The sequence below is a fragment of the Oenanthe melanoleuca genome, chromosome Z (genome assembly GCF_029582105.1).
Source record: "Oenanthe melanoleuca isolate GR-GAL-2019-014 chromosome Z, OMel1.0, whole genome shotgun sequence".
Classification (NCBI taxonomy): domain Eukaryota; kingdom Metazoa; phylum Chordata; class Aves; order Passeriformes; family Muscicapidae; genus Oenanthe; species Oenanthe melanoleuca.
This window is the reverse complement of record NC_079362.1, coordinates 11,879,718-11,895,072: the sequence shown is the minus strand read 5'-3', so window position 1 is coordinate 11,895,072 and position 15,355 is coordinate 11,879,718. Positions and strand designations below refer to the sequence as shown.

Genomic DNA, 15,355 nt, shown 5'->3' with positions numbered 1-15,355 from the left:
TGAGTACAAGTTGTGTCTCTGTCTCTCTGCTGTATCAGTAGAAGGAATGCCTGGGAAAACACCCTGGAAATGTAGAGAAAGACAACCCAAGCTAAATGATGACTAGCAACATTAAGACCTTTGAAGCTGGTTCACACACTGCTCAAACTATGGATTTCATATTGTGCAGTATTTTTTTTAGTCTTTCAGGCTAGTTTAGACTAGCTAGCTAGTTTAGTCGAGCTAGCTAGACTGCTTGACTCCAGTCATTCAAGACAATGTCTGGGTTTTTTATTCTTTTTTTTTTTTATTTGGACAATACATATATACATATGTACAAAAACACCTATGCCTACTTTTTTTTTCTTTTCCTTTTTTTACAATTTCATGTGATTTACAAAACAGGACAGCAAAATAACTTATAAAGAATACGAATACTGTACAAAAATAAAACTGATTAAACTGTTGGGAGTTGGTATTTTACAGTGTTACAGATCACTGGTTTGTAGAACAGCATTTTGAAGTATGTGTCCAGTCTGGTGTATGCTGGCCTAAGTCCATCTGCAAGCTGAAAACAGATCTGTAATGTCAGTCATGAAAAAAGTTCAAGAAGTAGTAAGTTATATAGCTATACCTTTAAATCCATGACTTCTCTACACTAATGGACTTTCTTAATCAAGGAAAGGAGCTGTCCTAACTTTAGCGCTATTAAGTACTTTCAAAATAGTACAACAAGTACATACAGTATTAGAGAACCTGATTTTCCTTTTCCAACACTTGCAACACTATTCAAAACTCAACTTCAAGATGCAAGGATCTAACCTGCATTTTGTTTTAGGTGTTAAAGCCATTGTTTGCTTTTACTGAAAGAAAAAAAAAAACCAAACCAAATTAACAAAACAGTACAATGATATCCCCAAACCTGGTAATTCCCAATGCATTCTGTTAGTAATTAATGAATCACATTAATCCTGTCTGTCCAATGCTGAAATACAGCATACATTACCATTTAGGAAGGGTTTTTTGCAGAAACAGGATCTTGTCACTGGCAGTTGTGACACATACCTTGCATGTCCCATTGTCCCATGAACTAAAGTACCTCCTGCCCATTTCAGACTTTGCAGGAACGTTTCTTTAAGTGTGCATTCTACCCATGTGTGCATTACACAACATGGAAACCATAAAGCTGGACATTTACTTCCATATATCAGCTAATCCTGGTAGCTCAGTGACCAAAATTTAGGAGCTGCTTATCAGCTGTGGCTTCTAGTTGTGGTTGACTGGATGTGAGGATCTCTTGTATTTCACAGGATCGGGCTTTAATTTTCCAAGTGCTGCATTTGTCCCACAAAATGGCAACAATCCAGACTGCAGGACGGAGACTTGAAATCTAGCTTGATCTTCAGAGAGAAGAACAAAGATGAACATAGATGCACCTTTGAATCTTGTGCAGATTCTCGAGAATTTGCTGCTCGTGGCCCTGACCCTACTCCACAAGGCAGCATTAACAGTACTGATAAGCAGAACACTTTCTGTATTTCTAGACCAATAAAAACACCAATACTACCAGGTTTTTTATTAAAAAGAACCTATGTCCCTATGACTCAATCTGAATACGTGAAATTAAAGTTTGGTTTCTAAAATAAATGTTTCAAAAGGCTGAAACGGAGGTAGAAAGTGTGCTTGGTTTCCTGATGTCTTCACTGAAGAAAACACATCCCTTTTTTTTCCACACACTGTTCAATATCCCCAATGCTTTAAAAGAAGTTCTCTTCACATAGACGAAATCTATCATGAACTACACAGGTAAAAACACAGTATGCAAACTGATTTCTAATGCTGAAAGCCATATACAATTGTAGAGGAAAACACTCTACTCTCCGAGTTAATTTCTTATGTTTTTTTCTAGGAAGCAAGCTTTTTATCAGATAAAACAGTAAGATAATATAATTGCACATGTGCTAACAAGATCTTTTATATACAGAATTTTACAAGATGACCTAAATTCATCTGCAGTGGAGACACTTCGGGTTTCAGTGTAAATACTCACAAAATTAATTTGGCCCTAAGTCTCTGTAGTAGGGCTGCACCTCCCCTTCCTCTTCTGGAGAAAGGGGTAAAAACCAAACCAAAGAATGTTTCTGGAAAAAAAATAATGTGTAAACAGAATTCTCCTCCTTTATGCAGCTGGGGAGGGGAAAAAATATATCACTTATAACCTCTTAAACTTCATGCTTTTAACATTAAAAAAAATTGAAATATTCACTAACGACCACATCTGAAAGTTTTCACTCAGTGATATTTCTTCTCCTTTTAGACATCAAAAAATAGCTTTAAAATAAAAGTTAACGTTGCCTTTATCAGCATTTGACGTGCCATGCATGACACAAGTACAAAGTACTAAGAAAAGCTTATGCCATAAAGGAGTATTGCAAGACACCTTCTGTATTTCAAATTAGCTTGTGGTATTCCCCCATACTCCAGAGAAAGAGCAATCAAGAGACACAGGAGCCCTTCCAAAGTGCTCCTTACAGTAATTTTAGGTGTTTCCATTAGCAGAGTGCTCTTAAGAAAAGGTCTACCCTCTCCACAAACACACACAACCCCCATAGTACTCCAAGGGAGTTAGGCCATGGTATGAAGAGAATAAATCTTTAAGGCAAGTGTAAGGAGAGAAAAAGCCTTTAAAAAAGCAGCAATTTGTAAAGTTGGTAGCTGCTTTGTGCACCCATTCAAAGAAACCACATCAGAATAAAGCACTGTTAGTGGCATTTCTCTAGTACAGTACTGTATTACTGACAAGTACAGTATAGGATCATATGAGAGACATATGTTTCAGCTCCCACATGCCCGCCACATTATCTAGACTGAGTTGTATTTTTCCAGGTAAGTGAATAACAGAGCAAAATACACACACAGTCAGAAAATTACTGAGCTCTTCATGGGGATTTTTTTTGCTTTAAGTATCTTGAATCATACATGTTTTTACTGGAAAAATCCAGCTGATATTCAAAAGTATAGTTAATACAAAGAAAAATTAAAAATACGTATTTACTTTAATGGGCCTTATTGAGTATAAATTCACCTTATCTCAGTATATCAGTAAGATACTATTGGTAACATATGCAGTGTTTCTCTTAATAGTCTCTTTAAGTGCAGGATCGAAGAAGATACACAGAAGTAAACCCACTTCTACAATGTGCTATGGAGTTTTTATCTGAGTTATTTATGTGACTCGGAAAGTGTTTTTACTCGACAGACTAAATACAAGCAGCATTACACTGTTCAACAAAACATGTTCATGACACAGCAATCACAAAGACTCTGGGGTCATGCTACTGTGGTGGCACAGGCCAGACCGCCCAGTCATATGTATGTACATCAGTATCAACGCATTACAGTGGAAGAGGTGGCCACCTCCTCACTGGCTGCCCCTTCCCTCCTCTCACCCCACAGCCCACTTGTTCTAGACTGTTATTCTCAGGGCAGAGCCAGGAGGTGGAAGATGGGGAGGGGGATACTGAGTACTTTTTTGTTTTAATGCCGGCTACATGTGCTTTTGGACAGCGAGGGTGACCGGCCACGCAGTGGATGCTCGTGCTCTGGCACCACTGCCTGCATCCTCGCCACAGCCTGCCTCTTCTCCACTCCTCCCCCAGGGCCAGCCCTGCCTTCACGAGGAGCTGCTGGAGCTGGACTTTTTGGATCGCTTGATCATGCTGGGGTGGAACTCGGTGTGGCGGCGGGCGTGCTTGGTCAGGTGGTCGCTGCGCATGAAGCGCTTCTCGCAGAGGGGGCAGCGGAACTGCTTCTCACCGGTGTGGGTCCGGTAGTGCCGCGTGAGCTCGTCTGAGCGCGAGAACTTCTTAAGGCAGTCGGGCCACGTGCAGGGGAATGGTCGCTCACCTGTGGGGAAGAAAGGATGACAAGAGATTTAGAGGGGCGGGAGAAATGCAGATCGGCACATGCCAGCTTTGCTGAGCAGCCAGAGAACATGCTGCTGAGGGAAAAAAGCTGCTTTTGTTTCCTGCCATGGTGCCAGCGTCTGTGGAGTTGTTGATAACTCACTTCATCAGGTTTCAGTCTCACCTCCAGTAGAAGCCAAAAACCCCTCCAAACACACGAAACTTACATTCTAGTGCAAAACCTTACATGACCTGAAGACTGCCAAAACAACAGATGAGCTCTGCCTGTGCCTGTACGTTTTTCCTGTTGGTCTCACTACAGTAGCCTGGGAAAGCTGTACCAGAATTATTCCTCTGACACTTCCATCCTACTGAATTATTTGTAACAGTTAGAAAATTATGCAAAAAAAAAAAAAAAAAAAAAAAATCCTTCACCTCGGACAAGTCATTCTAGCCCAGGAAGAACTGAGCGGGGAGGCATCAGGGCTGCAAACACGTGGGGCAAAACTGATGCACCTGCAGAGAGAAGTCCCATGCTCCCCTTTCAGCCCTTCCTCTGGAAATCCAAGGTGTTCCAGTAAGTATCCATCTCTTAGACAGCTGATCTGAAGACAGGAAAAACACCTCATTATTCACACTCTATTGGAATAGATGTTTGCTATAATGATGAAAAACAAACTCAAACACCTTAACCTAAACAACATTGCAACTTTGCTTTTACAAAACAAGGGTGCAAGGATTGAAGAGCACTCTGTGCCATCTTCCTGGCACTTCATGTCCCTACAGTTCACCTCTGTGGCTTTCACAGGCTTTGCCTTCACAAACACAGAGCATCCGGGGCAGTGAGGCTGACCCTAGTACACAGCACAGATGGAAACACAAGAAAGTGTTTAAGTTCACACAAAAGCTTTCTTCCATGCACTGCTGCAGGTTTGATGCCTTTAACTTACTTTCTTCAGAGCCTCCTGAAGAGAATATAAATGGCAGCTCTCTGACAGCTATTTACAGTCAACCATGAAATACAAAAACTATACCAGGAGTTTTCTAGCTTGGAAGAGTTGGAAAGAAACTCAGGAACTTCAGTACTGTGAGGCTTGGCACAACAGGTGAGCTCATTTTACATTTAAAGATCAGCAGAAAAGGAGTGATTTACAAAGTGGGCCCTGGAGTTCTCTCCAGACACAGGGACAGGAGGGACGAAAAGCTACAGGATTGAATGAACAGCCCTGAAGCCAGGAGGACAACAATCAGTAGAAAGTATGGTAGAGTTGCAGGGGGGGACTCACTGATGGCATCCAAAAGGCCAAAGAAGGATAAGGACAGGCCAGGTGAGCTGAGGTATAGTTCCACCAGGGGCCCTGAAAGCCAGGCAGCTGCACTATTCCAGACCAACCAGCGTGCCATGGAGCTGAGCTGTACGAGTGGGACTGCATAGGTCACAGCACTGCCCTGTGCTTGCCTCCTTTGCCTCATAGCCATGCTGGTTCTCAGTCAGGGAGAAGGATGGAGCACAGGAAGCCAAGCCAGCTGCCTGCCCGAGCCTGGTGGAGGCAGAGCTGCCAGCCATCATGAGCCAGGGCTATTTTCTTTGTTATAAATTCATTTCTTGGCTCCCTGACGTATGCTTTTACACATGGCTGGAAGACCTTCTGAACAGCCACCATCTGTATAAAACAAATTAATTAAAGCAGTACATAGGGTCATGTGTGCATGAAGGCCATGGCCACAGCTACACAGTGGAGCAGCACCAGGAGCTGTACAGAGACCTCACAACACCACCATTGCCCAGTGCCAGTCCTTAGCATCTGAGGCAAGTGTTTCACTTGTGCTGCTCTTTTGCAATCCATCTCATGGTTTCTGTCAGAGCTCCTGGAAGCAGGTGGCAGTGGGAGGTGCAGAACAGCTTTCTTGCTCCCCCTGGGAGTGTGGGAGGAGTGCTATACATCTTGCACGTGTGGAACCATCGCCTCTGTGTCAGGCACTTACACCCCAGAGCAGTGGGAGCAACTGAGACACCCTGCCTCATCCCCTGAAACCACATTTCCAACCATCTACCTCGGACGGCTCTTCAGTCTAAAGAAGTGCCCAACTGTAAACAGGGAGACAAGTACCAAGGCTGGATAACAAGCATCAGTCTTTGGGGAGCAGCACCTACCTTTTAGGCATGGTAGTATCCAACCTGAGTGTCTAAAAGTAGTGCTTAAAACCTGGCCTCAAGCAACCTTAATAAACTGAACTCCCCCACGCCATCCTGGAATTTCACGTGGGAAGATAAAATGAAGCCCTGCTTCTGGAATTCCCTCTGACACATGACAGGAGCAGCACGACCTCCACCATCACTACCCCACACACCATTGCACATGCCAGGGGAAAGCACTCTAAGGTTATGCAGTGTAACCACAAAGCTTTCAGGAAAGACAGGGCTTGCTCAGGATCGCCTGAGGATCACCTCACCTGCTATGCCTTTGGTAACTGTACTCTGCAGGGAGTCAGCCCTGGGCACAAAGGCTGTGGGAGCCTGGCGTGGTGCAGAGATGCACCACTGTGGAAGTGCCTATATGAAAGCAGGCACAGTCCCTGACACCTGGATGCATTAAACTCCATGCTTCTCAGAACAGAGACAAGGGGGAGGGAGGCTTTTCCAGGCCCTCAGGGGTCATCTCTGAGCCTGAGAATTCACTGCTCTCCTTGGTCACAAAGCTATAAGGGATGACACCAGCCCAAAGAGATGGTACCACAGCCTCAATAGGCACAAGGCAGGCGTGGAGTGTATCGCCAGGAGGCACTTAAAGCAAGGCAGAGATGGCTGATGGCGTGTGATAACCATCCAACCAACAACGCTGGTGGTTGTATCTGCTGTATTTGACATGCTTTCTTATTGCAGCAGCAGAGATGTTGGTGGAAGAGCCCTCTGAGAAAACAAGTCTTGCAGCTCATATGCTTGCTGGGCAGGCAAGAGAGAGCTGCAGTGCAAGCTAGTGCTACCCCCACCTGGAGATAGGGATTTGTGTGTCAGCTCAGGCAAGGCATATATTTTCCTTATGATTTTTCTCCATTAGTTGTGTGGGTAGTAATACTAAAGCTTGAAACAGACTGAAACAGAAACACACAGTGCTGTTATACTCTGTTTCCATTAGTGGCTTAGTGACTTTTTAAGTTATGCCTCCGATGGGATTTTCCATCAAGAGATGAAGGAAAGGTCAATGGTACATCATGATAATTTGAAATTATCTGTGATTGGATCCTAACACAACAGACACAAGAGGTAAATAATTTTCTTAAAAAAAAAAAGATGAATATGTATATACACATGTATTCAGGGCAACTTACAGTAGTAAAAAGTGAAAAACTGATTAATAGGTAATAGGAACAGGTGCATCTGCAGACTCCCATTCTTTGTGCTGTGAAAATCGGCACCAGAAATATAGTGAGAGACAGTTTATTCTCAGTATAAGTTAATAGTGGTGCTTCACAGGTGTTCTCTACAGTCTAAAGAACTCCCGCTCCTGCAACCCTGGCTTACTTCAAATCCTATATGGATGTAAAGGTCCCTGCAGATCCTTTTAATATTAGCCCTCTTGCTACACCAGCCATTTTCAACTTGTTCCTTCTCCCCACCCTCTACAACAAATGTTTAGTTTGTTCTTTCTGTGCAAGTTTAAACTCTGTATCCAAACTTATTTGTATGACCTGAGATAGGTCCACTTTATTTTACTCTGAATAGCCAAAAAAATTATCTTTTTTTTTCCTACTCTGGGACACTTCAGATTTTCCCACACTGCAGTCTTATGCAGAAAGAGTTTCTGAAAATATAATATAGAGTGGGCATTAGCAGACTGATTAACATACGTACAGGTAGTAGTGGTATCCTGATTAGTCATCTGCCTTCCCACCACAAAATGCTGCTTTATGCATGGAAGATTGAGGTTAGGAGCTGAAGTTCACAGTTTCTTTAATACACAGAATATCTGCTGTCTCAGGGATCTCTCACTTTGCCCCCCAGTTATTTGCCCCACACACCCTTGAACGAGCAATTTCTTGTGGGACACTGGACTTTGACTTACTGTCCACATGCAAGATATTCTGGTGAAGAGAGATCTTCAGGGAAGACAGACTGGAGGCCTTTCAAGCAGGCTCTTTCCTCTTCTGAGATATTCCAAAACCAGATCATTAAAACACTCAAATACTGGGGCAGAGAGAGATCAGCAGCGAGGATGTTAGGGACCATATGCCTAAGCAATGCTTTCTGGAACACCTAAACCATGGTCATCCAACCAGACCACAGATCTAACAGATGGGATGGGCAACAGATGGATGGGTTCCAGCAAGGGTTTTATTCTGATAGGACTTAGGATTAAACACTACAGGTTGGTTCAAGTATTAAAATGATGCCTTCAGCAAGTATTTAGGACGTTCTGACATTCTTAAAACTACCACTCAGCAGTGGCTTGGACATACAGGTGTTTTGAGTCTCTTTCAAAAGCCCAGATGCAAAACCACGTGCTACAACCTGCTGTTGCTGAGTCTAAATTCCAGGAAAACTGTCTTGCTGTTATCCCACTGTGACACAGTATCAGATGTAAGGGATGCCCTTTCAGCTTCTCTGTCAGAGCACAAACCCCCTTGACTGTGGTACGAAAAGGGTTTCTCTGAGGGATGTGTCTTCAAACACATAAACATATATAGAGATTGAGATCAGTCATGTAAGCTGCTTGGGAAAGACCTTTCCAAACCTTACCAGAGAGTTAAACCTATACTTTTGTAGCTGAGATGAGAGCCCTCAGCAATAAATTCTTGGATATGTGGGAGAGGTTCCTAGCTCTTCTTTCCTGGCTTATCTTTGTGTGAACTCCCTCCATTTTGCAGTAATGCTTGAATATTCACTGAACAATGGAGAGAGAATAACTCCTAGCCTGGTGCTTAGGGCACTCACCTGGGATCAAAGGATATTGGGTTTAAGCTCCTGTCCTGTATGAATAATCAAATTTCCTTGCTAAGAAGAAACAGCTCTGAAAGGGAAAGGAGGAATCCAGTTTTCCATGCATTGAGAAAGATAACGTAACTTTTGATATTTCACTCTGAATTTATTAGCCAGTGTTTCAACAGACTTTTCCCTCAAGTTTAAGGTATTTATAGAGTGCTCTCAGGCTATGCACATTCATTGTAACCTGAACACAGATGGTGAACTGCACTACCACAAGTGAAGTGAAGTGTCTGAAACTTATTTCTCTGAAGTACTCTTCACCATCACTCCTTCAGACCCTGTTTCTTTAATCTGAAATTGGCCCTTCCCAGCTCTTCCAGCTGCAGGCTTGAAAACTGTTCAAGGCCAGGAATGCAGGAGCAACAGCCTGGTGCACAACACAGCAGCCAACAAAGAGGAACAAAGGAGTTCCTGCAGCAATCCTAACAGCTGGTGCTGTGAGAAACTTAGGCTAACAAGAGCACTGACATCCACCACATGGGCTTCAGTGCCACAGCACAAACAGTCTGCAGAACTCTGTAAAGCTGCAATTTCAATATATCCATCTGGAGGCAGGAGTTGTGCTCTTACAGATAATGCCTGCTCACTGCCTCTGTCCTACATGTGAACTTTGTCACGTTGACTCAATTGATAAACTCTTCTGGAGCACTTTCCCACAAGTGACACATACATCTGCTTAAAATCTGAATTTTTTTTCCAGAAAACAAGACTACTGGGAACTTTGAACCTTGAGGAGTTCTGCCCACCTTACTCAGCTAGAAGGGCTCCCAGTCAGGATCATCATGTTTCTCCAAGACCTGGAAAAGTGGCCATTAGAACTCCAGCAATTTGTGCATTTTCATTAACCACATGGTTAATGTGGTTTTGTTGAATCTGAATTCAACAAAAAATGTGTTGCTAGCTCCACTTTTTGCTCTTGGGTCCTATTCTAAAGGATCTGTCTAAGTGACATGGCATGAGCTATACAGGAGAGTCTTAAAATGCTGAATTTCAGATTATGCTCAAACAAAATTACTGAGAAAGATCTCGGCAAGCAGAGGACTGTCAACATAGCAGTATCTGTACAGGCTGTTGAGTGAGATAATCTCGAACACAACACAGCAGCAGAGAAGAACCAAACCAATACAGGGGCTGGTCCAACACCACGATATCTGGATAGCAGCAACAGGCAGCAGCAGGGCCTGTTCTTACTCTCCACTGGAAATACTCCTCCACTTCCCAGTGCAGACTCCCAGCCTGGGGGTTCCCACCTCTGCCTAAGCCCTGCTTCTGAGCACTGGTGACAGCCAGGTGCTGGGGACACTTAGGAGTGCATCATCTGCCTGCCGTAACAAAACCCTCAGCATTGTCTGGATTCCAGTTTTTAATGATGATACAGATGGCTGAAAAGCCTAGTTGAAGAGGGAGAACTTTTCCCACATCTGGGTTAATTAAGGGCGTCTGATGTGAATGTGAAATTCCCATCGACCCTCAGCCTCCCCAGGCAAGCAAGCACTACATGTCCAGTAGGAGGAAGCATCTCACAAGCTACTTTTATGGTGCCTTCCTGGTCAAGAAGGAGGAACAGGGAAGATCTGGTCTCAGTGGTCATGTGCCCTTTAACTGGATTATATTCACACCACCATAGCAAACATGAATTTAGTACAGCTGTACTGTCTCCTGACAGTTTCTCTCTCTGCCCTTTGCCCTCCACTGCCTGGCCAGGCCTCCTGACTGAGATTGTTTGTTCTTGTATGCCTTCATTTTCCCTGGAAACCCTCTGGCCTGCACATCCCTCTCTATTAAGCTGCTCCTCCTGGTCCGTCTTTGAGGCTAATAATAACCTTACACAACACCTTGATCAAACCTCTAAAGCCACCTGTTTAGAGAATTCTGTGCATTTTGAAGGTAAGTCTCTGCTTTTCTGCTGTTGCTTGTCTTTTTCTTGGTCCATGGGTCCTGCACCTTTTACTGGCCTCTGTACCACTTCCAGGGCTTGGGTCTCACCCAGGCTAGCAGCACAAGCAAGAGGGCTGTTTGCACAAGTAGGATGTGCAGTGCCATCTGCTGATCTTTTCTGTAAAGATCAACGTAAAAGACAATTCCTGATGGATGGCTAATTTGAGCCTTCTGGAAATTGAACTAACATTATCACCAAAGGCCCAAACTTCAAGCAAACAGTTATAACTTCAAGCAAATGGTTATTTAGACATTTTTAGTATTTGAAATACGGAACCTTTGAACAAACAAGTTTCAAGAATTGTTAATAAGATACATACCTTTAACCTCTGAGAATCAAGTTTTTGCCTTCTATCCTTCTAGCTTATTTGATATTTTGTTTCCTGCTTGGCAACTAGTGAGTTTTTAGGTTCCCAACCAATACGCAGGAAGAGAAGGATCCAGAGCTTCCCAACTTGCTTGGTTAGGATTCATGAATAAAGAGAACTGTGAGTACACACAAGTTCTCACAAGGTGTGAACAGAACTCCTTAAGCCATTTTCCAAGACAGAAGCACTGGGATTAAATATTAAAATTTAAGACCTGAAAGCTTCTACTGGTGGCTGTGCACCTACTTCCACTAAAGGCTACACTGCAGCAAGAAACCTAGTTGGTGGCCTGGTGAAAAATAGCAGATAGACGAGAGAGACATTATCTGAAAAAAAAAAGGAAATAAAATGGTAGTAAGGAGGGCCCAGTAATGCTCTGCAATATAAAGTTATGAATAACTCCAGAGGTCCCATTGAATCCCACTGTTGTTATGGAACTGTTGTCACCTATAAAAATACTTAACATTGTCAGTATTGTTTAGCATTTCAGTTAGCTCCAATTAACTTCATATCAGGAAGCTCTGAAAGTTCATTATTCATGGATGTCTGCAGCGATTTTAAACACACAGATCTACCATGACAGTACACCAGTGTTTCTGAGTCAAACACCTCATACTTGGTGCTAAGGCCACCCACTTGTGAGCAGCACATGCTAAACCTCATACCACTTCACAGTACTTATTATAACACTACTGCTTGCAGCAAGCTGTGTGGGTTGTACAGTACATTAATTTACATGTCATCACACAGAATGCTATCTCAGCCAGCATCTATTCTGGTTCCCTCATTGGGGTGGATATTGGAGCATGGGGTAGTAAACGGAAATTATACTAACATTTTCTTTGTCACCTATGAGACAACATTCTAGAGATCACCAGTTACACACAGCCTCCAAAAGAGCATCTGAGCTGCAGTCTCTGAGCTGGTAACACAGCAAGCCTTGGTCAGCACGAGGTCAGCGTAGGGTCACTACTGACCATCGTCTTTCCCAGCTCAGAGAGAAAGTCTAACAGCAGAGCTCACAGCTGAGCCATATCCAGTAATCCTACCCCTCCTCTCCAGCCTCCTGAGCTAAGCACCCAGCAGATCTGCCAGCAGGGCACTGGTAGGCAACCAGCACTGAGTCTCTTCCTCTGCAGTGCATGCACACCTAGGCACAGCAGCCAACTGGAGCAGTGGAAGCTGAGCTGGAGCTCAGATGCAGTCATGTCCTACCCAACCCATATTAAATTCTACAGTAATGCCTGACAGTACATTCCTCCTTTTGTATTTCACCACTATCACCACCAACAGACAAAACCCGAAAGGCACCATCATTGACAGAACTGATGTGAAGCACATGAAATGTCTTGGCGGTGTTTGTCTCTTTCGATTCACTCCTTTCTGTTCTTGCACACAACCCTTTAATTCAGAACATTTTTAAAGCAGCCTTTTGTACTCCACTCTGATCCCAAGAGCAATTCAGACCCATAAAGGTTTTTATTCAATCCCTTGCACTGAAGGTCTAAAAACAAACAAACAAAGAGCCAAAAAACCACCAAAACAAAAACCAACAAACGAACAGAGAAGTCTGCAGCTGCTGTCCCTTTGGGGCCGGGCTGCCGCAGATACGTCCTATCTATCTCCAGGTTTCCATGTTGCCACACCCTCCGAGGCGCCCAGGCGAGGGCCGGGAACGGGAGCACACAGCTGCGATGAATGAAGCCCTTGTGGAACGCGTCGAAGCTAGATCGCGACAGCCGATAGTGCGAGGCGCTGCCGCCGGCAAGAGCGGCTCGGTTCTCGCTCCCGTGCGCGCTCCCGGAGCGGGCCCGCGCCGCCCGCCCGAGGGGGTGTGTCCGCAAGCCCCGGAGCAGCAGCTCCCCGACGTTCGGGGACACTCCGCCACCGCCACCGCCACCGCCCGGGCCGAGCCGGCAGCCCCTGCTCGGGAGCCACGGCCCCGCGGCGTCCAGAGCCCGGCGCCGGCTCTGCGGGTTCCGACGGCGGGAGCAGCGAGAGGGGCACGGGCGGGGACTGCGCTGCCCTCGCCTCCCTTGCGGAATCGGTGCCCAGTCCTGACCCGGGGCAGGCGCTCGTCCGCCGACAGCGCCAGGAAACCCGAACCCGGCGGCCCCCGCCGCCATCCTCCCAGCCATCCGGACACGCCAAGTTCCCCCTCCCGGCACCTCCCGCCCTGCCCGCGGGGCCCGGGCCGGCTCCCGGCCGCACAGGTGGGCGGCGGGCAGGGCGCGGCGGGAGGCGCTGCCGCAGCCCCGCCCGGGCGGCCCCGGCTCCCGCCGGACACGGGGCGCCGACGAGAGCCGGGGCCAGGAGAGGGGGGCGTGCAGGAGGGAGGGGCGAGGCCGGCCCCGCAGCCGGAGCGGCGGGGGCGCGCGGGGATGCCGGGCGCGCCGCCGGCCGGGTTCACCCGAGGACAAGCGCTCGCTCCCGCCCCCTTCCCTCCGCCACCGCTGACCTGTGTGCACCCGGTAGTGCGCCTTGAGGTGGGAAGACTTGCCGTAGACCTTGCCGCAGCCGCTGTAGGGGCACTTGTGCCGCTTCTCGGCCGCCAGCTTCCCCTTGGGGGCGGCCCCGGCGGCGCGCAGGCGGGGGGGCGGCCCCGGCGGGGGGCTGCGGGGCGGGCTGGAGCCCTGCTCGGTGGCCGCGTCGCTGTCGGAGCCCGCGTCCTCGTCGGGGCTCTCCACGCTGTCACTGCAGACGGAGGGGGCGGGCAGCGGCCGGTACTTGTTCAGCTCCAGGAGGCTCTTGGCGATGGCCAGCAGGGCGCAGTAGTCCTTCCAGGCGTCGCGGGGGTCGCGCAGCTCCCGGGCCGCCTCCCCCTCGTCCGGCACCTTCAGCCGCGCCGCCTCGGGCACGGCGGAGCGGTTGGAGATGGAGACCAGGCACTGCGCCGCCACGAAGTCCACGTACGCGACGGCCGACATGGTGCGGCCGCGCCCCGACGACGAGGGGGGCTCCGTCCGCCCTCAGTGCTCGTCCGCCGGGCCGACCGCGCCGCCGCCAGCCATGGCCCGCCCGCGGCGCGGGAAAGAGCGGGGCGGAGGAGGAAGGGGGCGTGGGGGGCGAATAAATAGCGGGGCGCCGGGCAGGTCCTTCACCGCCGCCCCCCGGGGGCGGCGCGCAGACGGCGAGGGGGGAGCGCCGCCCGCGCGGCCAGCCCAGGTCCGGCGCAGGGGCCGGGGGAGAGGAGATCGCCCGCCCCGCGCCCCGTGTGCTGCTGCCCGGGGGCGGCCGCGCCGGGGCCCATCACGTCAGGCGCGGAGCCCCTCCCGCCCCGGCCGGTCCGCGGGCAGGGCCGGCCGGCTGTGTTTACTTTCTCCCCCCGCCACTCACGGCGCCCCTTTTCTAGGGGGGGGCGTGTCCGCCGGGCGGCCTCCCCGCCAATCGCCGCGCTCCCTCCCCAGGCCGCGTGCTACTCCGGGCGCCCCGCCGCGACCGCTTAAAGCAGCGATGCCGCGGCGCCGCCGGGGGCGGGACGGCGGGGGCGCCGCGGGTCCGCTCCCCGCCGCGGGGGTCGCGCCGCCGGCACGGCCGCGTCCCGGAGGAGCCGGCGGCGGCCTCGGGCGGGGGCCCGCGGCGGGGGCGGCGCGGGGCGGCGGCGCCGAGCGGGTTAAGTGGCTCCCTGGAAGTCCTACGGTCCCAGCAACGGGCCGGCCAATGGGAAGTGAGCCGGCTGATGTCACTGGCAGCGCCCCGCCAATCAGCGCCCGGCCCCGAAAGGTGCGCAACGCTCGGAGGCGCGGGGAGCGGCGGGCGCGCGCTCCGGGAGGGGCGGGAGCGGCGCCGGGGATGCCCCGCCCGGGCCGGTGACCGTGACCCCCGCGCGAACCCGGGCCGGCTCCCTTCCCTCCCCCGGCACCGGGACCCGCGGGATGTGGCTCCCCGCTCTGCCCCGGGCCGCGCGGGCGGGCGCCGTGCGGGAAGCGGGACCCCGCGAAGCCCCCCGGAGAAAACCCGGTGGCGGAGTTGGGCGCTCCATCGCGCCGTCGTTGGGACAGGCGGCTCCGCAAGGCGGGGCAGTGGGGAGCCCTCCGTGCCCCCAGGATGAGCGGGGCCGGTACCGCCACCGGGGAAGGGTTTTAGAGGCACCTCATGGTGTCTGCGGTTTTGCCGCTGTTGGCGAAAATAAAGGTCAGATTGACGCTTTACCCTGTCGCCGAATAAGTGCCATCCAGCCT

The 15,355-nt window shown here is 49.2% G+C and overlaps 1 protein-coding gene across 1 annotated transcript; it reads right to left on the bottom strand.

Annotated features, from left to right (window-relative positions):
• Positions 1-248: 248 nt before the first annotated feature.
• KLF9 (KLF transcription factor 9) lies at positions 249-14,549 on the bottom strand. Its single transcript, XM_056514160.1, has 2 exons — positions 13,633-14,549; positions 249-3,885 (listed from the first exon to the last, which is right to left on the bottom strand). Exons 1-2 carry the CDS (start codon positions 14,099-14,101, stop codon positions 3,653-3,655), a joined length of 702 nt encoding a protein of 233 aa, XP_056370135.1. The 5' UTR covers positions 14,102-14,549; the 3' UTR covers positions 249-3,652.
• Positions 14,550-15,355: the final 806 nt, after the last annotated feature.

What these genes read in the sequence shown, in the direction of transcription:
- KLF9 (XM_056514160.1), bottom strand. Translation starts at nt 14,101, where the DNA reads ATGTCGGCCGTCGCGTACGTGGACTTCGTGGCGGCGCAGTGCCTGGTC. An exon ending in GCACTACCGGGTGCACACAG is followed by an intron (nt 3,886 to 13,632) that starts GTCAGCGGTGGC and finishes TCTTCCCCACAG; the next exon opens with GTGAGCGACCATTCCCCTGC.